Source organism: Camelus bactrianus, chromosome 5, assembly GCF_048773025.1.
Source record: "Camelus bactrianus isolate YW-2024 breed Bactrian camel chromosome 5, ASM4877302v1, whole genome shotgun sequence".
NCBI classification, from domain to species: domain Eukaryota; kingdom Metazoa; phylum Chordata; class Mammalia; order Artiodactyla; family Camelidae; genus Camelus; species Camelus bactrianus.
The window spans coordinates 101,393,762-101,416,819 of NC_133543.1; the positions used below are offsets into that span (position 1 = coordinate 101,393,762).

Consider the following 23,058-nt stretch of genomic DNA (forward strand, 5'->3'; position numbering starts at 1 on the left):
TTTACTTCCTTTCATGTGTAATTTAATCCACCACCTTGCTCTTGCTTTCTTGGTATAAATTTATCTCTTCCATCTTCCTTTCCATGTCTTTCTTTTGACTTCTCACCTTAACCTGTTTGGCTTTATGGATTTAAAAGCTATGTCCTCTTGCATTCCATAGAGGATGGGAGGGCACACAATTTCCCAGAATTTCTTCCAGACCTTTTGATGAGAGGTGGGGATTTCCTCTCTATTCTCAGGATGCTGCCTCATTTTTCTTTTTCTGTGCCCCCTCCATGAATCCATTTATTTTTCTTTGTATTCATCTCCGATTAAGGTGAGATCCAGACACCAGGTCTGTCAATACGCAGGGGAAGTCTGTGATCCCATTCTCTGTCTGCTTCTGAGACCGTGGAGGGGCAAAAGGGAGGAAGGCTGGCAAGGGTGATGCCAGCCCCATTCTCAGCTTGCACTGGTGACTCGCCTGGAGACCAGCGCTCCACCAGGAGGCCTCTGCCTCCCACCGGCTCCCCAGCAGGATTAGCAGGTTGCTATGCAACCCGGGTTCCTCGGTTTCCACCTCTGCACTTGACTGCATTTCCTCTGATGCGCTGCACCTCCACAAGCATCCGCTACTGCCCAGTGGACTTAAACATTTGTTTGTAATGTCTGCCTGGCTGCCTGAAAACTTAGGGCAGTGCAGCAGAGGTGTGTCGGCCTTCCTGACATGAGGTCTTCATGAGGGTTTACCTTCTCCCTCTCTTCCTTCCATCCTTCTCCCCTTTCCTCTTCTTGCTGTGTCTTCAAAGATATTTTAATGTGAAGACAGGAGCAGCTGCCCTTTTAAATTGGTAATCATATTACTATTATCATCTCTGGCCCCTCCCTAACCCAAATTTGTTTTTTCATTACTGTCACAAGCTTGGGCTTAAGAGGGCTTTACAGGAGGACAGAGATAGAGAATGAACACGGGAGACTGAGCTGCAGAGGGGGAGCCAGGCTGGCGTGCATCCTCCCAGCCCAGCCTCGCACCCTGCAGTGTGCTCCTGGTGTGTTGATATTTCTGGCTGACACAAGCCACCACTAACATGCCATTTCCTGGAGCATGGCCCTGAATCCAGTTGTCCTCCTTCTGCGCTGGGAGAAAACCCAGCTCACACTGGACACCTCTAGCTCTAGTCTGTCTGTCTTTATACGGTATCCAAGGCAGGTCCTGCGACTTCAGACCTTCCTCGGGCTAACCTCGGCCCTCCAGCTGCCCTCCCATGGCCCTCTCACTTCTCTGTGCAAAATGTTAGCCAGTTCCCAGTGACTGCATGCGCCACGGACATCCCCAGCCCTCCCCCGAAGTCCCCTCCCCCAGGACGAGCTGTCCTCCCTCAGGGAGCGCACCCACTCCTCCAGGCCCCTCCTCCCTGGGTCACAGACTGTGACAAAGTCTTATTGCCTGTCTCCGGGAATTCATTTCCTGTCTCTCCTCTGTTCCACCTCTCTGGGGCTCCCCGGCCCTCCCCAACTCCTCCACACTGTGCCCCCTCATGTTTGCCAGGCAGCTGGCTGCCTTCATTATTTTTACGCCAATACAGTTTAAAAATTTCCGCTGCCTCCTTGCTGTCTGCAGAGAAGCGGCTGCCACATTACTCTGACACGCTGATGTCATTAGAGTCCGCACACACTCTCTTCAGCTAATGAGGCGGCAGAAAGAAAATTAAGGGGAAGAATCACATGGGCACACTGCTTTATATGTAGATGGAGAAATAAAACAAGAGCAAGGAAAACAGAGGCGCGCTGTTTCTGATAGCTCCCCTCCCTCCTCTCTTGGGGGGCCGGGTGCACCCACTGCTGTGTGAAGCCTGGGTTTTGACTACTGCTCCCCCGGGATTCTCCCACGGAAAACCCTGGGAAATGGGAGGCTGAAGTCACGTTGCTGAATTCTGTAATTAGGTAAAAAGAAAACACAAAACTTTTGGTCCAAATTTTCAGCATGGTCAGTGCCCAGAAGGTGAGCAAGATCAGAGATTTGCAGTTGCTTCTAGAATCTGTCATTCTTGCCATCAGCCTCCATCTCCTCCTGTCCAGTTGCCTGCATCCCTCACTGGGATTGCAGTCTGTGGTTCCCCACCAGCCCTCCTATGCCAGCATGTCCCTATCCCTGAGCAGAGAAGTCACCCTCCAATTCTCATTGGATTATGTCACCTCTCCTGCTTAAAATGATGACATAGATTCCCATTGTTCTTAATACAAAGGCTCAAACCCTTAACAAGGCCCCTGCCTAGCATCCCAGCTCAGCTGGTTCCCTTTTGCTGTTTCCTCTCCAGCTACTGGGTCACCTTCCCCCCAACCCCGCCAACCCTGCACATACTACAGTGTTCATTCTGCCCCAGGACATTTGCCTGTGCTATTCCTTCTGCCTGGAATGTTTTTCCCTCCCCTCTTCACACAGCTAAGTCTTCAGATCTGGGCTCACTCTATAAGAGCTTGGGGGAGCCTTGGAGGGCCCCCCATCCCTAGCCAGGTCTGGCCCCCTATTTGGCATTTTCAAGGTTTGGAAGGCCCTGGCTTTGCAGCTTTTAACATCACAGCAACTTCACAGTGGTGCGTGTGGCTGTCTGAGTCAAGGCCATCTCACTCACATGACTGGCAGCTCCAGGAGGGCAGGAAAAACCTATGCTCCTGTTCAACACTGTAACTCCTTAGAAATGTCTGTTGAATGAATGAATAAGTGCTTAAGAGATAGATGCCTGTGAGGGGGGTCTTTCACCGCTGGCATTGTCCCTGCACTTCCCCAACCCGCGGGCAAGTCTGAGTGTGAGTAACTGATGCCTGCCAGGTGAGGGGCGGCGGGACAGAGAAACGTGTGCAAAGTGCTTTATTCCAGACCAAGCTTCCCACTCACAAAGTCAACTCGTGGCAGTTTGCAAAACAAGGCTGGATCCACAGGGGTGAGTGTTCTCTGCCTTCCTGCCTGCTCTCCTCCAGGCCGGGCCCCCGCTGTCCTGACGACTTCCAGAATTCAGGCGCCTGCCACCGCGCCCGCACCTGCCCTCGTGCCCGATACCTGACTCTGGTGTTAACTAGGGGTCAGCCGGGCAGAAAGGCCTGGCATTGTCAACATGCTTGCTTCCCAAGCCGTGACACCGCTTTGATGTTCGCGGCAGCGCACTGCGCGCGGCTCCGATGGATGCTCCGAGTCCGCCTGCCGTGGCGACGGTGCCTTTGTCTGGGCATGGGGGAACTGTGATTTATGTCACAAGCTCGCTGTGAAACCTTTTGCCTCAGTAATTCTGAGCTCCGTGGGTGTCTCTTTACATCTATTTAAAGCACGGCTGCTGCCCACGGCCGGCGTGCTCTGTGACATTCCCCGGTGCCTCTGTGTCCGCCTCGCCATGGCGCTGAGTCTTGCCTGCGGAGCATCTTTGTGGCTCGTTTCAGTGTGTTTGCTGCGCGCTCCGCGGGGCTGCAGAGCCGAGTCGGGTTTGCCCTTTGATGTCCCGCGTGGTGATTAGACCCCTTCCCCGGTGGAGCACTCGCAGGGGGCCTGGGTGGAGAAAGACGCTGCCGCCAGGTTTCCTGTGTGCTGGCCCCGGCCGTCCTGCGGGCAAGGCTGCAGCATCACAGGCACTCGGCACGCGGGCTCAGAGGACGCTCGGCGCGGGGGCAAACGCATTTCTGGCCGCGGCCGGGTCCTGCCCGGAGCGCCGGGGCGGGTGGCTGCAGACCTCTCGGCACTCTTTCGTGGGGCGCCCCCTCCAGGTGTGGGGGACCTCAGCGCAAAGAGGTCGGAAGCCCATTTCTAAAGAATTAACTGCATTCCCGCGCTGTGGACTCGCTGGAATCCCCTTCACTCATTCAACATTGACGGAAAACCGGGAAGTGCCGCCGGCATTGTGCTGTGCACAGGGTAGGCGAGGCTATTTTGTGAAAGCCTCAAAGTATTAAGATTTCTCAGAGAAACACCGATTCCTTCCACAATGACGTGGAATTGCTGCTCGGGCCTCTGCGGCCCCGGTGTAACTGACTGCACCCAAACCCACCCCCACGCCCACCCTGCACCGATCAGGCTCCATTCCCGTGTGGCTGACACAGGATCCCTTGAGAGGACCCCAGGACAGGGCTCCTGGAGGCCCAAAGGGGAGGCGCTGGCCTTGCCCTGCCTGTATCTCTAGGTCAAGGTGGGGTGATTCTTACAGCCCCAGAGGCAGAGTTCAGGCGCTGGAGGTGCTGTCCCCAGGGATGATGCCTGTGGGACTGCCCCTGGGATACGGAAACCTGGTCAGAGATCACTCCAATTAAATGACTTAGAGGCTATCAGAGGATTATTACTAGTTACTACTGAGATATATTGACTCTTTCTTCTTTAAAATAATTTGCCCCAGGTATCTTTCACCTGTGGCCCATCTTGTAAAGTCTTGTTTCTTTCTTTTTCTTTTCCCTTTCTTTTGTGGCGCTACTGGGGATTGAACCCAGGACTCTGTGCATGCTAAGGGTGCACTCTACCACTGAGCTATACCCACTCCCTCCCAAAGTCTTGATTCTTTGTTGTTTCGTTTGTTTCTTGTTCATTCTTGATGCAGTTTCACACCATGAGGGCTGAAGTGTGCAGCGTGGTTTAATGCACACACGGTGTGAACTGAAGGGGCAGTAGGTGGGTCTTGTTTCCATTTTATCAGTCGATGAACTAAGCCTGCTACTGCTGGCAAAAGCCAAAATGTAAATTACGAACATAAAAGGTAAGTGGTGTGGGATATAAAAATGCTGGTATTTCCTCCCTCTCATGAGCCCCCCATGCTGGAATCTCTGCATTAGCAGAGTGCCTTGGGAACATGACTCGACGACAGTGCAGGAGCTGGCACGAGAAACTTGTCATGATGTCTGTCAAGTAAGGAAGTCGCCCGGGTGGACCTTCCATTTCTCACCTGTGGTTTGACAGACACGACCTTTACTAGGCAGGCATCCAGCATGCAAAGTTAGCATTTGAGGGAAACATGCGAATCTCCCTATTTTAGACCACCTAGATTACTGTCTTTTTTTTTTTTTTTTAAATGGGGGTCCGGGGGATTGAACCCAGGACCTCGTGCATGCTATACACGTGCTCTACCACTGAGCTCTTCTCTCTGCCCCCGTCCTTTTTGGATAGCAGCTTTTTAGCTATTTGTTAAAACTTATCAGGCCCAAATATGTCTCTTGCATATGATTGGTGAGTCTGAGGTAATTTTTAAATTAAGCACACTCAATTTTACCACTAATGGAATGACTTCCCTTCGATGAAGTCTTTTGGGGAGGACCATCTCTTATTTCAACCAATATTTTGGGAACTTTTCTTTTGGGAACATTTTCTTTGATGAGAAATTTTTATGCTTCATCTTTATTATTTCAGGGTTATCTGACACGTGGAAAAGTGACCAGCTGCTCGGAGTCCAGTCCGATACAGCCCTGGTCCTGGATGGGGCACTTCACCCAGCTGAAACCGAGGTAGGGGAACTTCACGAGCCTGAGGTATTTCGCAGAAGTGTGGTGAGGACTGAATGAAGGAAATTTGCAAACGAGTGAAATGAGGTCATTAATCTCATTAATAAGGTGTTTGAGCACACTGGATATCTCATTTCAAGTCAAATGCCAGATGCGACAAGCGGCTGATTTTCATTGTGCTTCACCAATTACACCAAAAGGTAAGCTGCCAAAATGTTTTGAGGCGCGACAGCATCACCGGAATGAGCGCCTGGCGTCCCCAGGCGACAGCTCTGCAAGGTCACAATGGGTATGCTTGCTGACACCCCAACCTCTCAATTTTCTAGTGACTCTAGAAAGGGCCCCCCAGCCCTTGAGCCTCAAAGTGCGGTCCCCAAACGAGCAGCCTCGGCCTCACCTGGGAGCTTGCTAGAAACGCAGACTCTCCTACCCTCGACCTGTGCCATCAGAATCTGCATTCTGACCACTCGTCTGCAGGCCGGTCCCTGGGCCACCTCTTACCTTGGGGAAGGCGTCGGGCCACACGGTGGGGGAGCCGTGGTTGAGCAGCGCCTGCACGGTGCGCTGGGGCGCTGCCTCGGGCGCGCAGGCGGCCGTCTGCAGCGCGCGGGCCAGCGGCGACGCGCCCCCGTAGTCGAGCGCGCCCGCGTCGGCGCCGTGCCGCAGCAGGAGGCGCGCCAGGCCGTGGTGCGCGCGGCCGCAGGCCTTGTGCAGCGGGCTGCGCTCGTCCTCGTCGCGCGCGTCCGCCGCCGCGCCGGCCCGCAGCAGCAGCGCGCACAGGCGCAGACAGCGCGCCTGCTCCTCGGGCGGCCGCGCCGGGCCGCACGCCGCGCTCAGCGCCGTCTCGCCGCGGCCGTTCCTCGCGTCCACGCGCGCCCCGCGGCCCACGTAGAGGCGCGCGTGCTCGTCCAGGCCGCGCTGCGCCGCCACGTGCAGGGGCGTGTCCCGGGCCGCGCCGCCCGCGCGCTGCACTGAGGCGCCGTGCTCCAGCAGCGCCTGCGCGCACCTGCGGGGAGGCCGAGGCGGTCACCCGGCGCCCGCGCCCCGCCGCCCCCCGCCCGCCGAGCCCTGCCGGCCGCCCCGGGGCTTGGGACTCCCCGCCCCCGGGAAGGTTGGCTCCCTGAAGTGGCCAAGGTGGCCGGGAAGAAAGGACGTGGATTCAGATCTCCTGTGCCCCGTCTACAGGAGTTCAGACTAAGCTGCAAACTAAATGCAGACCTGGGCGTACCAGGCCCATGGGTTACTCAGCGGTGGAAATCGCTAGGAAAGTTTCCTGCGAACGCACGCGCAGCGTTAACACTTCGTGATTTGTAACTGCTTGCTGCTCCTTGGGAAGGGAATGCGGTTCAGATGACTGTGGGAAACGCTAATTACCTGAGCTCTGTGTCACAGGTGGCAGTTGAGGGCCCAGGAGTCACGGTTCTAAGGAGGGGGTCCCTTAGACCGTCGGGCTCTTTATCAGCCTGTATGTACCTTAGCTTTGGAGACAGTATGAGGCAGCAAGTCTTGCCTTACTCCTAGGGAGGAATCTAACCATCCCTGAAGACACTGACACGCAGTGGCTCCGGGGTGTCCTCAGACAGGACTGGAGGTGTGGGTGATACACACACCCGTGCCTGACCGTGGGACCATCTCCTTGAACAGACCGTGGATTTCAAACTCTCCTTGAACAGACTGTGGATTTTGACTAAATTCCACAATGCTGTCCTGTGGTTTCTAGGCTTCCATGGGACCCTGTGGTCTCCCCCTGAGGTGGGTGGCTTCTGCTGCCTCCAGGTCCACCAGTGGATCCCAAGACTGTCCTCTCCTCCAGGCACCAGTGCCTCTCTTAGGAGAGCAGCTTCCTCAGAACCTCTTCCACACCTGGGAGAACTCCGAGCACCTTAACCTCAGCACCGGGGGCAGGCTGCTGACTAGGCAGGCCCACCCTGGACCCTGGGCCTTGGACACTGATGGGAAATGCAGTCTGCCCCTGCCTGAAAGTAGGACAGTCCCACAGACCCTCCTCCATTCTGCTGGCCCTTGTCCTTCACGGGCACTGCGCAAACACCAGCCCCACTTCGGCTGCCCGCCCGCACGTCACCTCCCGGACATTGCCATCAGTGTGGTCGCTCCATCTTTGGAGTCTGACATGCTGATGCCGACTTCAGAGCAGAAGGCTCTGGTCCCTCCAGCCTGCACTCCTGTTGGAGTGCTCCCTCCGCATCTCAGCTCTGACGAGACTTGAGTCCTTGACTGCTGGCTCTCGGTGCTTTCTGGCTTCACTTCCTTCCCTGGGCGGCACTCCACTCACTGTCTTCTCAGCATCCTCAGTTCCCTTGAGTTGAGGGGATGTGGCCACCCACTACGTCTGTTGGCCAAATTTTCCACCAGGGACCCACTCACTCATCACACCCTCTTTCCCCGCTTGGCTGTGGAGGAAACACCACTCATGGAGCTTGGCCTCCAGGCTCAGCTGGTCCTCACACTTCAGTTCACACTTTCCAGGGCTGTAGACCAGCTCCTCATTCCTTGCCCTTTAGTGGCTGTTCCCAATGTCCATCACCATCCCCAAGCGATCCCGGAACTGCCATCCTTCTCCCTTCTGCCAACGAACCGGCCCCCACACCTATTAGAACCTGTTTCTACACGATTGTCCTCTTGTTCTTCCGTATGTTTGAGGAAGGGAATCCCTCTTGACCATCATCTTGCCCCAGGTGTAGTCCTCTTCTGCTTCCTTGAACGTCTTGCTCTGTAAGTGACTTGCTCTTGGCTTTTTCTCTATGCCTCCCCCTCCTCATCTGGCCAGTCAGCCCTGTTCGTTCCATCTCTTTCATCATCACTTGAACTGCTTCCTCCCTCCATCCCAGCTGTCACTGTCTTGTTGAGGCTTGAATCATTTCTTGCCTGAATGTTAATGACATTCTCCCAATATGACCCCTGTGCCAATCCAACGAGCTCCTCACGACCCAGAAAGAGCCCTTCCAGTGTGAACGAAATGACATGTGCCTGCTGAAAACCCAGAGACTCCTCCTGCCTGCTGGAGAGAGCCCATGCTCCTTTCCCAGGGACCTGGGACCTCACCAGTTTCATTTACCGATGCTCCGTCCTGAGCATCCATCCCACCTGAGCTGGTGCAGCTGCCAGACGCATCCTATCTGGCCTTCCTCTTGCTCTCGGCCGCGCCTCTGTGTTGTCATGTACCTCTGGCACGTCTGATCCTCTCTTGGACTGTTAGCTCCTTGGGCGTAGAAATGGGGGTTTATTTATCTCTGCTTCTCGGCACCCACGGCGGGGCTAGCCCACAGTTGGCATTCCCTAAAAGCACGCTAACGGACGCATTTCGTTAACGGACGTCTCCCGGGTTTCCTTCACGTGGCTGCTGTTTTCCCTGTTATTCACTGACGGGGGCTCTGAGGGAGAGCACCCACTGGGGGTTTCCAGGCTGGAAGCGGCTGCCCTGAAGTCTGCTTACACTTCTACCTGGGGACTCTCAGTATTTTTAACTCTTTCTCCGTATTTCTCTAGCCTCCGCGTCAGCAGTGTCTTGAGAAGTCGTCTGTCTTGGGTGGAAGAGCTCTACAACAAGTACAATTTGATGTGAATTGTCCTTTGGGACAAAGACCAGCTACGAGAGGATGCGAGCTGGGCAGTCGGAGTGCTTCAGGCTTGCCCCCTCCTCGTCCCTCCGGGAGGGATTCTGAGCAGTGCAGCAGGAGGTTAGAGATCAAGGGCTTCGTCTCATTTTGCCACTGAGCTTCTGTGCTCTCGCAAACAACTACAAAACATTTTCCTCTGTGCTTTTTTTTTTTTTTTTAAAGCAGCCCAGCCTCTCCACCGGGGAGGGGAGTCCACTGGGAAATACAAGTCGGCCTCTTTTCTACGTCTCCAGCCTAACTGGCTGATGTCCAGCTTGCTATTTGCGACAAAGGTAGCTTTCAGAAGAACGAGGACCCTGTCCCTCCCTCTGGAGCGCGGCAGGTGCCCTTTTTAGTTTTTAGTGAAGAGCTTCTAGTTGGCTAAACCTTGGTGCTTCCTTAGAGCTGGTAACGGCGTAAGTTGCAGGCTGCAGGTGTGAGAAAACACAACACAGCAAACTGACTGGGGCACGTCTCCACCGGCACACGCTGGGCAGCCATTAAACATGAAGGTGTGGTATGTGAAAAGATCAGGTTACAAAACAGCACTAACACTCCCATTTTCAAAAAACAAAACAAAACAAAACGCAGATCTGTATCCGCACAGGAAGGAAGCCGAGGCGTGCACAGGCCAACGTGTGTTTCTCTCTGGAGGATGGGGTGACAGGTGCTTTTATTTCCTTTTTGCCTGTCTGTGCTTTAGAATTTTCAAATTCATTTCCCCAAATGAATCAGAGTTACCGTTCGAAAGGGGAACGACAGAGGTTATTAACAACAAAACCATCCCCCACCTGCCGCAGCAGCAGCTCCTGGAGTCTAAGAAGGTCAGCTCAGCTTTCAAGGCTTCCAGAAGGCTCTCAGATTTTCCACTGATCTGTCCAGGCATAAGCAGAGATCTGCAAAAGTATGCAGGGCAGCACCTATGAGAAGGTGAGCCTAGAGGAGGGGGCGGGGTGGGGGGATGTCCCGGGCGGTGAGCAGAGCGGTGGCGCAGCAGTCTTGGGGCCCTGACCTGGGATGTGCGGGTGTCTCCAGTCCAAGGAGAAACGGCCCAGTGGGGAGAGCGGCACCCGAGCCTTCGCAGGACTGGACCCCAGCTTCTGAAGAGCCCTTTCCTCCCACGGGGATTTTGCCAGCAGGTTTCCTGCGGTCCCGACACACACAAGTAGGAAGGCCTGGAGCCAGCGTAGGGCAGTCACTGTCAGGAACCAAGGGTGAGCTCCCATCGAACACGTCAGAACGACTTGTCTCTCTCACAGAGATTAAGGAGACACTTGTCTGAACAGCCTCTGAGACGAAGCCACTTGGGCAAACGCTACCCGCCTCCCACCTCCATCCCTCATCCTTGTCCCTGATAATGATCGTGGTGACAGGCTTGATGGGGCCCAAGGTTGACAGTCCACAGAAAGAGTGGCTTGAGCCAAGAGGCAGGAGTTAATAGAGATGAACCCAACAAGAGCTGTCGAATTAACGTCATTTTCACTTATTGCTAAAGAGGGAAGCAGGATTCTGAGCACACGTCCTGCCCACCGCTCCCATCCACCCTCCAGCATCTTCCCGAAGCACCGGCTTTCCCACCTCGCTCTCCGGGGCAGGAGGTGCAGAGAGCCTCAGCCTGGGCTTCCTCACTGCTCACCTCTTCCTGACCCTTTCACACCACCTGCCAAACCCCCCTGCGCCCCATGAGACAGACCCTGCCCCAGGCGTTCCTCCTCCCGCTTCCCTCCGCTCACCCCATCTCTCTAGCTGCATGAAGCCCTCAGAAGTGGTATTTCTCAGCCTCTGGTTCTGAGCCAGGAGGTCAGTGCATTCCCCAGTGCGTGGGCTTTTTATTTACTTTTTAGAGGATGTTATCTTTAGTCCTTGCGACAAATCTGCATTGTAGGTAGAATCTGCAGGTGGGGAAACTGAGGCTTGGAAGAAGGCAGGTGACTCACACAGGGCCATCCAGCCACTTGGTGGCAGAGCAGAGTCCTTGGCTGCTGAGTCCGGCTTCAGAGTTTCCAGTCACCCGCCCACCCGCTGCCCCTCCCACTGGTGGCAGTTGTTCTGCACCTTCTCTGAGCTGGGCCCGGTACTCGGCACTTCCCAGGTGGTATCTCTAGACTCCTCATTTATTTGAATGTAAGTAGAGAGGCACATGGGTATAGCTCAGTGGCAGAGCGCATGCTTAGCAGGCACAAGGCCCTGGGTTCCATCCTGAGCACCTCCATTAAAAAAAAAAGCAAAGAATGTCCTCCAAGCTCTGTCCAGCAGCAGCCTGTCAGGTTTTCCTCCTCTGAGCACGCCACAGAATTCCCGGACAGACTCGCCGACAGGACGCTGAAGGCAGCAGCAAGCCGAGGGGGCCGCCTGCCCGTGGCCCTCGTGGTCCTGCCCCTCGCCCCGGTGCTGCCGGCAGCCCTGCACCGTGGAGTTCCTTCTCCCCAGTTTCCAGTGAGGTTCGGTGTTTGAGGTTTGAGCAGTGACCTCAGGCACAGGGACCTGGGATGTCTCGGCGACCCCACACTCAGACCATCCTGCTTGGGAGGCGAAGCCCAGCCACCAGTGGATGCGAGAACAACTCCAGAACCATCAAAAGATGGGACTGCAAGAACAATGTCATGACAACGACACAGAACTATGAAAGATACGGCAAAATTCAAGATTCAAAAAGATCCCTTAAGTTGTTTCGCTGGGAAGCACGTGACTTCTAAGCCGTCCGTTAGCTGTGTTCAGCATCTGTTCTCCTGGACGACGGGTTCACGTGCCTGGAAGTCGCTGGGGTCCTTGGACTGTCCCGGCTGCCCTTTACGGTTCTGCTCACGCGATTGCTGCCCAAACCCCTTCTGACAGACAGAAGGGGCTTCACGCTGGACAGTGTGTTAGGGACAGTAATGGGTGTTACGAACCAGTCTTGTTGAATCATCACTACGCTGCTTTCCCTCCTCGGGGTTGACGTGGAGGCAGGTGGGATGGAGAGACACGCCCCTGGGGGCAGGGTGGCTGCAGCCCTAAGCGGGGGTCCCTGGGGGCAGGCAGAGTGGCTGGAAGCGGGGCCAGTGCAGGACTGGTGGGGGCAGGGGACATGGGGGGAGAGACTTGGGAGGAAAACACAGCCCTGCTTTCTTTTGGGGGGAGGAGGTAATCAGGTTTATTTGTTTATTTCTTAATGGAGGACTGGGGGTTGAACCCAGGACCTCGTGCATGTGAAGCACGCGCTCTACTGCTGAGCTGTACCCTCCCCCACTTTTTAATTAAAAAAAATTTTTTTTGTCTAACTACTATTTTTTATTTATTTTATTTTTTGAGGGGGAGGTAATCAGGTTTGTTGGTTTGTTTGTTTGTTTATAAATGGAGGTTCTGGGGATTGAACCCAGCACCTTGTGCACACTAAGCACATACGGTGATGGATGTGCTCTGCCACTGAGCTATGTCCTCCTCCCCCCGCCCCACCTTCTAATGAAGCCATCACAAGAAGGTGCCCTCTGTGGATGGACTCCCCAGCAGGCCCCGGAGGAAGGATGGGGAAGCCGCCGCCTTGATTTTAATGGAGGAGCAGTTCCACTTGGTTTCCCTGGACCTTCTGCTGAGCCCCTTCTTTGGGGACCTGCCCCCCGCCCCTCTCTGCTTTGTGCGAAGCTGTGAGACTATCAAGCATAAGTGTCTGCAGTTGAAATGGCTGATGTGAATGGACAGATCCTGAGGGAGCAGGGAGACTGAGAGAGAAATTGTCCGGCCATTTCCATCCCCACAGTTTCCCCTGGAGCAACGGCTGCTACTTAATTTTGTTCCTAAAGTGTTGAATGGCTGTGGCTGGTGATGAGATTTGGGGCAAATTCTCCCCAGACTGCGAGTGAAATTCTCCCTCTTGGTGAACTGAGGAATGATTTAAAGAACAGACTTTGAGAAGGCAGCTTCACCATTTGCCTTGCTGTATCTGATTCTGGAAGCTTCACTTGGCATCCCTTCCTCAACAGGAAATGGGCACCCTCTCTCTCCTCCCCTGGTCCCAGTACACTAGATGAGGAGGAAGACCCAGAGGCATCAGGGCAGGAGGAGAAGAAGGAAGAAAAGGGAGAGGAAAGACTCCACTCTCTTCTTCAGCAGGGTTGGAGGGGAGGCGGGGGGAGCTTTGACTTGTATGAGAGAAAAGTTTTACATGCATGTGTTTTTAAAGTGAGGCAAAACTTGCACACAGAGACAGGTCTTAAGTTCTTAAGAGTGCAGCTGTATGAATTTTGGCAAAGAAATACATCTGTGTAATGAGCGTCCCAATCAAGAGGTCACATATTTCCATCTCTCCAGGAAGTTCCTTATCACTCCCACAGGCAAGTCAGAAAGCATGGTTCTGATTTCTCTCACCATGCTTTACCTTTTAGAATTTTCTATCCTTTTCTGTCTCAACATAATGTCTTTGATATTCACCCATACTGTTGCACACATGACATTCTGTCTTACTTCTGAGTCATATTTAATTGTATGGATATACTACGATTTTTAAAATTTATTCTCCTATTGAGATTGATGGACATTTGAGCATTTCCGTTTTTTTTCTCTTATGAATAAGGCTGCTATGAACGTTTTTATGTAAGTCTTCTTGGGGGCATATGTTCTCATTTCTAGGATAAATGTCTAGAAGTGGAATTGCTGGCAGGTGTATATTTAACTTTAAAAGAAACTTCGTAACAGTCTTCCAAGGTGATGACATCATTATACACTCCCAACAACCACGCAGGAGAGTTCCAGTTGCCCCACATTCCTGCCAGCATTTGGTGGTGTCAGGCTTTTGATTGTAGCCATTCTAACGGGCGTGAGATAAAGAATATCTCCCTGTGGATTTCATTTGCAATTCTCTGATGACTAATGGTGTTGAGCACCTTTCTGTTTGCTTATTGGCCATTTGTGTACCTTTCCTGAAGTCTCTGATCAAGGATTTTGCCCAGAGGGTAAAGGGTTGATTTGGCCTGGATTATCTCTTTTAATTCCTGACAGTGAGTTGTATGCATTCAAATAGAACTTGGCAAGTGAATAGAAAGCTGAAGAATTGGCCTGAGATGCTCGGATGCGGCAGGGAAGGGGGATAAAGCTGTGTCAGAACATGTTTGAAAGGTCATGATTAGAAACGAACAGAGCTGCTTCCTGATTATGGAGTTTTTGAAAAAAAAATTAGGTTAACAAGGGGGAAGCGATCTTGTGACATCCATCTCTCTCATGACACTCGGCTTTCGAACCTGGCTCCGACAGTTTCCACTGCGTGCCACTCTACTGGCAAAACGTGAGCCCTTGGTGAGCCTCAGTTTTCTAACCTGCAAACTGGGGATAACCGTGCCTGGCAGGCCTGCTGGGAGGATTGTGGCAAGAATGACACTTGCAAGTGCTCAGGATATGGAGTTTCTCGACAAACATTAAATCACCCAACGTGGGCAGCCCCTAACTGACACCATCTTCCTCAGTACGCCTCCAGATGCCTCAAACTCTGATCGCACCAGACCACGTTTTCTCCCCTCCCCCCGACGATGAATCGGTCACGCCTGGGGGGTGTGGAGAGTGGGCTGCTCTCTGAGTGGTGCCTCAGTGCCCAGGAGCTGGCACCTCATGCCAGTAAATCTCCTGTTAGGAGGCGGAGACTGTAGGGGTTGGGGTGAGGGCTCAGAACACTTCTCTGCTCAAATCCTGCCCAGAGAGAGCCTTTCTTTCCTCAGGAAAAGTCATACTTCATTTTCACTCTGCCCGGATTTCAGCCTACCAGGTCTGAGTTAGACAAGAATTGTCCAATGGTTTTCTTCAATAATTTTTTTCCTCTGAAGATAATTAGCTGCTTTCACAGGTCCACCTCTGGCTTATGAATTAATTTTTATTGAGTTGAACTGACACACGTGGGACCAAGAAGGAAACCTGCATGCTTTTTGACTGATCTGTTCATGGTGGAAGTGTGTCCGCCACATGAATGTTTACATGAAGACAGCTTTAGATGAGAAAGAGGATCAGGGCTCTACTAATTTTTTTTCTTCTTCTCATTTTCATTATCTCAGAATCTAAAAGAGGGTCAAGGAGAGGAATCTGATAATAAATAGGGCGAGGCTGGCATGGCTACTGACGTGAAGACAGTAACTTTACTGGAACTTTTCTTTTTGGGAAAATCTCTTCAAAAGGCTCCTAGATTAAAGCTCTGATATCCCTTTTTTGTGTGTTGAATTCTGAATTCTGAAGCTTGCTGGTTGGAAGGAAGCACAGATAATTTTTTTTTTTAATCCCAGGAACTCAGAGACTCAAAGGGTTTAAAGTCCTGCACCCATGGTGAACTGCTGACTCAAAGAGGATGGAGCAGAACTGGGTCCCTAGGGGTGGAGACCATGGTCATCAAGGGAAAGAAAATGAAATGGCTCTGTATGTAGGTCAGCGACCCCCTGTCTACTGAAGGTAAAAAAATTAAGGATGACCTAAAATCTATTATGTATAAAAAGATCCTGGAGAAAGTAGCTCTTTCCTGTCAAAGTGATAATGTTTATACTACCTGAAGCCAGACCTCCTCGGAGTCTAACTTTGGGGGGACTCTTCAGAGCTGAAAGGCCGTAGTCAAACCTCAGGCCCTTTCTGACATCTGTTACCTTTCATCCTTCAAGGCAGGTGGCTGTGTGATTGCAGGGGTGTTCAGTGGAGCCCACCGGCATTTTCCACTACGTCGCTGATATTGCAGGCTCCGCAGCCAGCTGTTGCTTGGTTCTGCCTGAGCTTCTGGGGTGTTCACCACTTATCTTAAACTTTTCCCCCATAACCTGGATTTAAATAAGTCAAGACTGTCAAATTAAGTCGCCAGGGAGGAAGGTTCATGTAGAGAGACACGTAGAGGCAGAAGAGAAAATGAGAAGGAAAAGAAAAAAGAGGATGAGGAAGAGAAAGACAGAAGAAAAGAGATTTTAAAAGCCTTGTTTTAATACAAAGATCTTTTAAAAGTCTTTATTAAACAATGTGCCAGTATGATTTCTGACAAACCAACTAATGCCAGGAAATTAGTTTCTATCACACAGCGCGTAAGCCGAGGTCTGCACAGGCCTCAGCTCCTTTGATATCCAAATGTGAGCGTGTTGGCTCGTCTCAAGGGCTGTTGTGCAGATTCACAGTATTTTGTATTCTGAGTAGGTGACACATTTTCGTTTCTTAGTAAAAAGCAGTCTTTTTTCTAATACTGTAAGGTGGAAGTTTGGAGCCCAAGGTATGAAGCAAACTTGGTTTTTAAAACTCTTTCTATTTTAAGATTATTTTAGATTTGCAGAAGAATTGCAAAGACAGTAGAGTTCCCAAGTGCCCCTCCCACAACTTCCTCTAAAGTTTATATCTTATATTATAATGGTACCTTTGTCAAAATTAAGAAATTAACATATCAGTCCAATTCTGTTAGCTGAGCTGTAGACTTTATTTGGATGTCACTGCTTTTCCTACTAATGTCCATGTTCTGTTCCAGGATCCAAGCCAGGACACCACGCTGCATGTATAGAACTTGATTTTGAACAAAAGAACAGCAAAAATAGATATGCCTCTTTGCGGTGGGAGTCATGGTGTGTTCCTAGACTTGGAATGTCATCAAATGGGTTAATTTTCCGTTGGAATATGTTATAATAAAGAGTATGTTCTTGACTAGGGATATTACTGGAAATAAATCATAGATGACCAACAAATGTGGAGATAAAGGAAAGAAACAACAAACCCTTTATCAATTAAAATAGTGAAATATTGTTTCAATTCTCATAAAATAGATGCAGTGATTATACAAGAGACCTCAGCCATTGCAGTGAGCACCTACATAATTCTTAACTCTAGGCCAAGTGCTCTTCTAAACGTTTTCCTTACATTAGCTAATTTAACTAGCTACCCTATGTGGTAGGCTCAAATATTATCTTTATTTTACAGATGAGAACACTGAGACACAGAAAAATGAAATAACTTGCCCAAGCTTGTACTACTAGTAAGTGTTAGAATTGGGGTTCAACCTAGGCCTCAAATGTAGCAAAATATGTACTTGTAACATATGAAATTGTAGGGTTAAAAAAATATGATCAAGACCGAGTGCAATCAATGTAAAATTGCTTAATAATTTTGCCCATTTCCTTTGTATACAGAAAGACTTTTGCTTTGATTTGGTTGGCTTATGTCTTTTAATAAAGCTGATGCTTCCTTCTGTCCTAGAAAATTTCCGGTAGAAATCCGCCAGCCCACACCCCCAACTTGCATGCACATAGTGTATTCTACACATCTCTGGCCCCACGTCTAGCACAGTGCTGTATCATCACCTTCGTCTCCCTTGAAGCTGAAAGCAGCCTGAGGGACTAGACTACGCAGGATGCAGCACAGCCACGGTACATCATAGGGCTCAACAACGGGCAACTTGATGCTTATGGGAATGAAGTCATTGTTGGGTGAACTTGGAGCTATGCTTTTCAAAAATAGATAAGAGTGCTATAATTTCATCACCAAATGGCAACTTTGTACCCCAGTAAATCATCCACCAAATGACTCGAGGACAGAAATTGTAAGTTAAAATGAGGTAGAAGTTAATCTTTATTTATTATCCATTCAGTATGGCTGTCTACTTACATCTTTCAAAAAGCATTGAGAAATGTGTTTATACGCATTTCTACTTTTGAATCTTATATCTATGTATATCTAATCTCTCATGTCTTATGCCTTATGTGAACCTGAAATGTACAAAATGAACAAAGTTGAAATAAACAAAACGTTATTCATACCCAGATGTCAGAATTGGTAGATGGGAACATTGAGATAGTTATTATAACTGTATGCCGTATGTTTGAGAAGCTAGGGGAAAGACTGAACATGTTAAGTAAAGACATGGAAGATATGAAAAAGACCTACAATTGGATTTCTTAAGTTGAAAACTATGTCTGAGATGAAAAATACAATGGATGGGATTAATAGCAGAGCAGGTGTTTCAGAACAAAAGATAAATCAATTATAGAAGAAAAAAGTTTTAAAAAATGGACAGAGCGTCAGTGAGCTGTGGAACAACTTCAGTGGGGGGTAACATACATGCAACTGGAGGGGATTGTACAGAAAAAAATGTGAAGAAATAATTGCCAACAATTTTCCAAATTTGATGAAAAGTGTAAGCCTACAGATCCAAGAAATTCAATGAATCTCAAGGACAAGAAATGTGAAGAAAACTACATCAAAGCACACCATGATCAAATTGCTTAACACCAGTGATAAGAAGAAAATATTAAAGCCAGAAAAAAAAGACATTATATACAAAAGAACAAAGATAAGGAAGACAGAAGATTTCCCATAAAAAGTGGAAGTTAGAAGACAGTGGAGCTATGAGTCTGAAACACTGAAAGAAAAGTCAATCCAGAATTCTCTGCCCAGTAAAAGAATATTTCAAACCATCAGAGGAAATAAAGACTTTTCAACATACAAGCACTGAAAGGCCTCATCATCAGCAGACCTTCACTGTAAGAAATATCAAAGAAAGTCCTCCAAGCAGAAAGAAGATGATACCAGATGGAATCTTTGACCAATCAAAGGAGTAAAGGGAACTGGAAATGGAAACTACATGGGTAAACATAAAAACTTTTTTCTTATTATTTCAATATATTTAAAGATAATTGATTGTTTGAACAAAAATAACAACAATGTAGGACTTATATGCAGAAGTAAAATATATGATACCAGAAGCAGAAAGGCCAGAGGAGAAAAATGGAAGTATACTGTCATATAGTTTTTTTGTTTGTTTGTTTGTTTTGTTGTTGTTGTTGTTTTTGTGTGGGGCTAGGTCATTAGGTTTATTTATTTATTTTTTTGGTGGAAATACTGGGGATTTAACCCAGGACCTCATGCATGCTATGCATGCCCTCTACCACTGGGCTATACCCTCCCCCCTTGCCATATTGTTTTTATATTATACATAAAGTAGTATAATATTACTTGAGGGCAGACTGTGATAAAGTAAAGTGTTATAAGCCCTAACACAACTACTGAAATAACCAAAAAAAAGTTATACATAATAAGTCAAAAAAAGGAGGTAAGGTGGAATCATGAAAAACACTCAATACAGAAGAAGGCAGGGAACAAAGAATGGATGAGAAGAATAGAAAAAAAAAAAACCAGCAAAGTGTCTGATTTGAACTTAACCATATCAAATCCCTTTAAATGTAAATGACCGAAACACCCAATTAAAAGGCAGAGACTACCACATTGGATAGAAAAAGACTCAATTTTAATCTACCCACAAGAAATGCACTTTAAAAGTAAAGACACAAACTGAGGATGGCCTTTAATCAATAGTCAGCAAGGAACTGAGAGAATCAGTCCAACAGTCCTCGAGGAACTGAATTCTGCCCATATGAATTTGGTAGCAGATTCTTTCCCAGCTGACCCTTCAGATGAGACCCTAGCCCTCTTGACAGTTGGATTGCAGGCTTGTGAGAGACTGAAGGAAGTAGAGAGGCCAGTGAAGCCATGCCCAAATTCCACCCACAGAAACTGTGAGATAATAAATGTGTGCTGTAGTAAATCTGTAAGTTTGTGGTAATTTGTTACACAGCAATAGATAACTAATGCAGGTGGAAAAAGGTATACTATGCTAACACTAATCAAAAGAAATCTATATTAATATCAGACTAGATCTTTTAGTGTCAAAGTAGACACTAGGGCAAAGATTATTAGCAGTGATAAAGAATATCTTTTCATAATGATAAGAAGTCAGTTCTTCAGGAGGACATAACAATGCTAAACATCTATGCACCTAATAATAGAACTTCAAAATATTTGAAGCAAAACCGATAGAACTGCAAAAAGAAATAGACAAATCCATAATTACAGTCAAAGATTTCAATACCCCTCTTTCAATAACCTGTGAAACAGTGGGCAGGACAGCTCCGGAGGCTTTACACGGCGCTATGCGGCAGCTGGACTTAACTGACACTTACAGAACACTCCAGCCAACAGCTGCAGAATACACACTCTTTTCTAGTGCACACGGACATTTTACCAATATAGAATATATTGTGGATCATAAAATGAGACTCATAAATTTAAAAGGAGTAGAGTGATACAAAGTAAGTTCTCTAACTATAACTGAATTAAATTAGAAGTAAGTAAGAGGAAGATATCTGGAAAATACCCAAATATTTGGAAACTAAATAACACGCTTTTATATAACCCATAGTTCAAAGAAAAAGTATAAAAAAGGGAAATTAGAAACTATATTAAACTGATTTAAAGTGAAATTTTAACATACTAAAATTGTGGGATTCAGCTAAAGTAGTACATAGGGGGGCATGTGTAGAACCAAAGCCCTGTATTAGAAAAAAACATCACCAAGTCAATGACATTAGCTTACATGCTAAGAAACAGAAAAGCAAGGACAAATGAAACTCCATGTACGCGAAGAAAGGAGGACAATAAAGATCATATCAGAAATCGACAAACCATAAAGCAGTCAAATAAAAAAGAAAACCAATGAAACCCACAGCAAGACTGAGTAGAGGAAAAAAACAGCAAAAGACATGAATTCCAATATCATGAATGAAAGTGGTGATATTACTGAAGATTCTATAGCTCATAAAAGGGTAATAAAGAAAAACTTTTGCCAATAAATTCAAGAACTTAGGTGAAAGAGATGAATCTCTTGAAAGACACAAGCTATCAAAGCTCACTCCAAAGGAAAGACATATCCTGAATAACACTATAGCCATGAAAGAAATCGAATTCATAGCTGAAAGTCTTCTCACAAAGGACTCCAGGCCAAGAGAGCTTCATTGATGAATTCTACTAAACATTTAAGGAAGAAATAGTAACAATTTTACACAAACTCTTCCAGAAAATAGACAAGGAGGGGACACGACCCAACTCATTTTTCAGGCCATTATTTTATTCAGATATCAAAACCAAAGATATTACAGGAAAAAACTACAGATCAATACTTTTTATGAGCATAGATGCAGATATTTAAAAAATTTAGCAAATCAAACCCAGCCATTTATAAATTGTGGTTTATCTCAAGAATATGAGGATGGTCGAACATTTGAAAATCAATCAGTGTAAATAATTATATTAACAGACTAAAAAAAAACCACACCATATGATGTGTGTATGCAGAAAAAGCATTTGAGAAAATTCAATATCCATTTATGGTAAAAACTCACAGCAAACTAGAAATAGAAGGGTGCTGTCTCAGTCTCGAAGAGGTCATCAACAAAGTACCTACATCCATGTCTGTTCCTCCCACTGTATTCAGAAATTAACTCAAAATGGGTCATAAACTTAACTGTAACATAGAAAGTTATTAATTTCTAGAGGAAAACACAGGAGGAAATTTTTGTGGCCTTTGTTGGGTGAAGATTTTTTTAGATAATATAACCCAACACAACCCCTAAAAGAAAAGAAAAAAATGATCAGCTGGATTCCACCAAAAGTAAGAACTTCTGTTCTTCAACAGACACTTTTAAGGAAAGAAAATATAAACCAGAGATTGGGAGATAATATTTATAAATCACATGCCTGACAATGGACTTGTATCCAGAATATTTAAAGAAATCTCAAAATTCGAGAAGAAAACAAACAACCCAATCTGAAAAATGGGCACAAGATTTGAACAGACGCTTCACTGAAGAAGATAAATGGGTGGCAAATAAGTACATGAGAAGATGTCCACTATTACTTGCCGTTAGGGAACTGCAAATCAAAACTACAAGGGGGTACTTCTAAACACCTATAGAATGTCTATAGTTAACCAGTGACCATGCCAAGTGTTGGTGAGGACGTGACGCAGCTAGAACACTCACACCTTGCTGGTGGGAATGTAAAACGGTACAACCAGTTTGGAAAGCAGCGTGGCAGTTTCCTAAAAGATCATCTTTTTATCATATCATGTGACCCAGCCATTCCAATTCCTAGTATTTATCCTGGAGAAATGAAAGCATATATCCATACAAAGGCTGGTGCACAAATGTTCACAGCAGCTTCATTTGTAATAGCCCCAAGCCTGAAACAACCAATGTCTTTCAATATATAAATGGATAGACACATTGTGGCACACCCATAACATGGAATACCACTCCACTATGAAAGGGAATGAATTACGGATGCACACAAGAATACGATGACTCTCGAAGTAATACTGTTGCATGGAAGAAGTCAGACAAAAGAGACTTACATTCCATTTACGTAAAATTCTAGCACATTCATAGTAAAGTACACAGCCCAAGAGGCAGATCAGTGGAGTAATGGAGGAGGGGGTTGGGAGAGGTTACAATGGGGCCAGGGAACCTTTTGATGGTGGTGGGTGGGTTCACTGTCTTGATTATAGGGATGGTTTCATGAGTGCACACCTATGCCTGAATTTATCAAATTGTACGCTTTAAACATGTTCAGCTTACTATATGCCATTCACACCTCAGTAAAGCTGCTTTAAAAAAATATATTGTTATAAAGTTGTTTCCTTCCATCACTGTCAAGTCTCCTGGTGGTCCACGTGCCTTTCTGAGTCCCTACTTTGGACACAGGTGACATTGGTAGGAGATGCTCCTGCCTTGGTCCTGCCTGTCTGCACTTAACATGGTGATTTTATTTAATCCTCATCATAGATAGAGAAGGCCAAGAAATGTTAATCCCAAGAACAGGGACTAGAACATTTGGACTAAAAGAAATGTCGAGATGACACAGCACAAGCTGAGAAACCGGAACATGAATCCTGTGCAGCGACACGGTGACCCCCGTCGCTTCTCCTGGGACCTACTGGACCCCGAGGGCACAGACACTCTGCACGGACACCCGCGGGGCCGGACCTGGCGGCAACAGAACCCCAGCACCTGGGGGTGGGGGGTGGGGAGTGGGCCCCGAAAATGCGGGCACAGCCCTGCCTGCTTGCGGGGCTCTGAAGCCCCGCCCGAGGAGCTAACCATTTATGTCACACTGTGACAATTATTCTGCATAAAATTATCATTAAAACCCCTAATTTTTCAGCCTCCAACCCCGCCAGTGGCCTTTTAGCATT

The 23,058-nt window shown here is 48.1% G+C and overlaps 1 protein-coding gene and 1 long non-coding RNA gene across 3 annotated transcripts in view; one reads left to right on the forward strand and one right to left on the reverse strand.

Moving 5' to 3' along the window:
* Positions 1 to 23,058, reverse strand: part of ASB18 (ankyrin repeat and SOCS box containing 18) — a 56,366-nt gene that overhangs the window by 10,341 nt on the left and 22,967 nt on the right. For both annotated transcript variants that reach the window (XM_074364538.1, XM_074364539.1), the window contains one exon: positions 5,950 to 6,454. In XM_074364538.1, coding sequence (XP_074220639.1) covers positions 5,950 to 6,454 — 505 coding nt within the window. The remainder of the gene's footprint in view (positions 1 to 5,949; positions 6,455 to 23,058) is intronic.
* Positions 9,862 to 16,638, forward strand: LOC141577763 (uncharacterized). Its single transcript, XR_012507213.1, has 3 exons — positions 9,862 to 9,995; positions 15,305 to 15,467; positions 16,510 to 16,638. It is a non-coding gene; the product is annotated as an uncharacterized LOC141577763 (long non-coding RNA).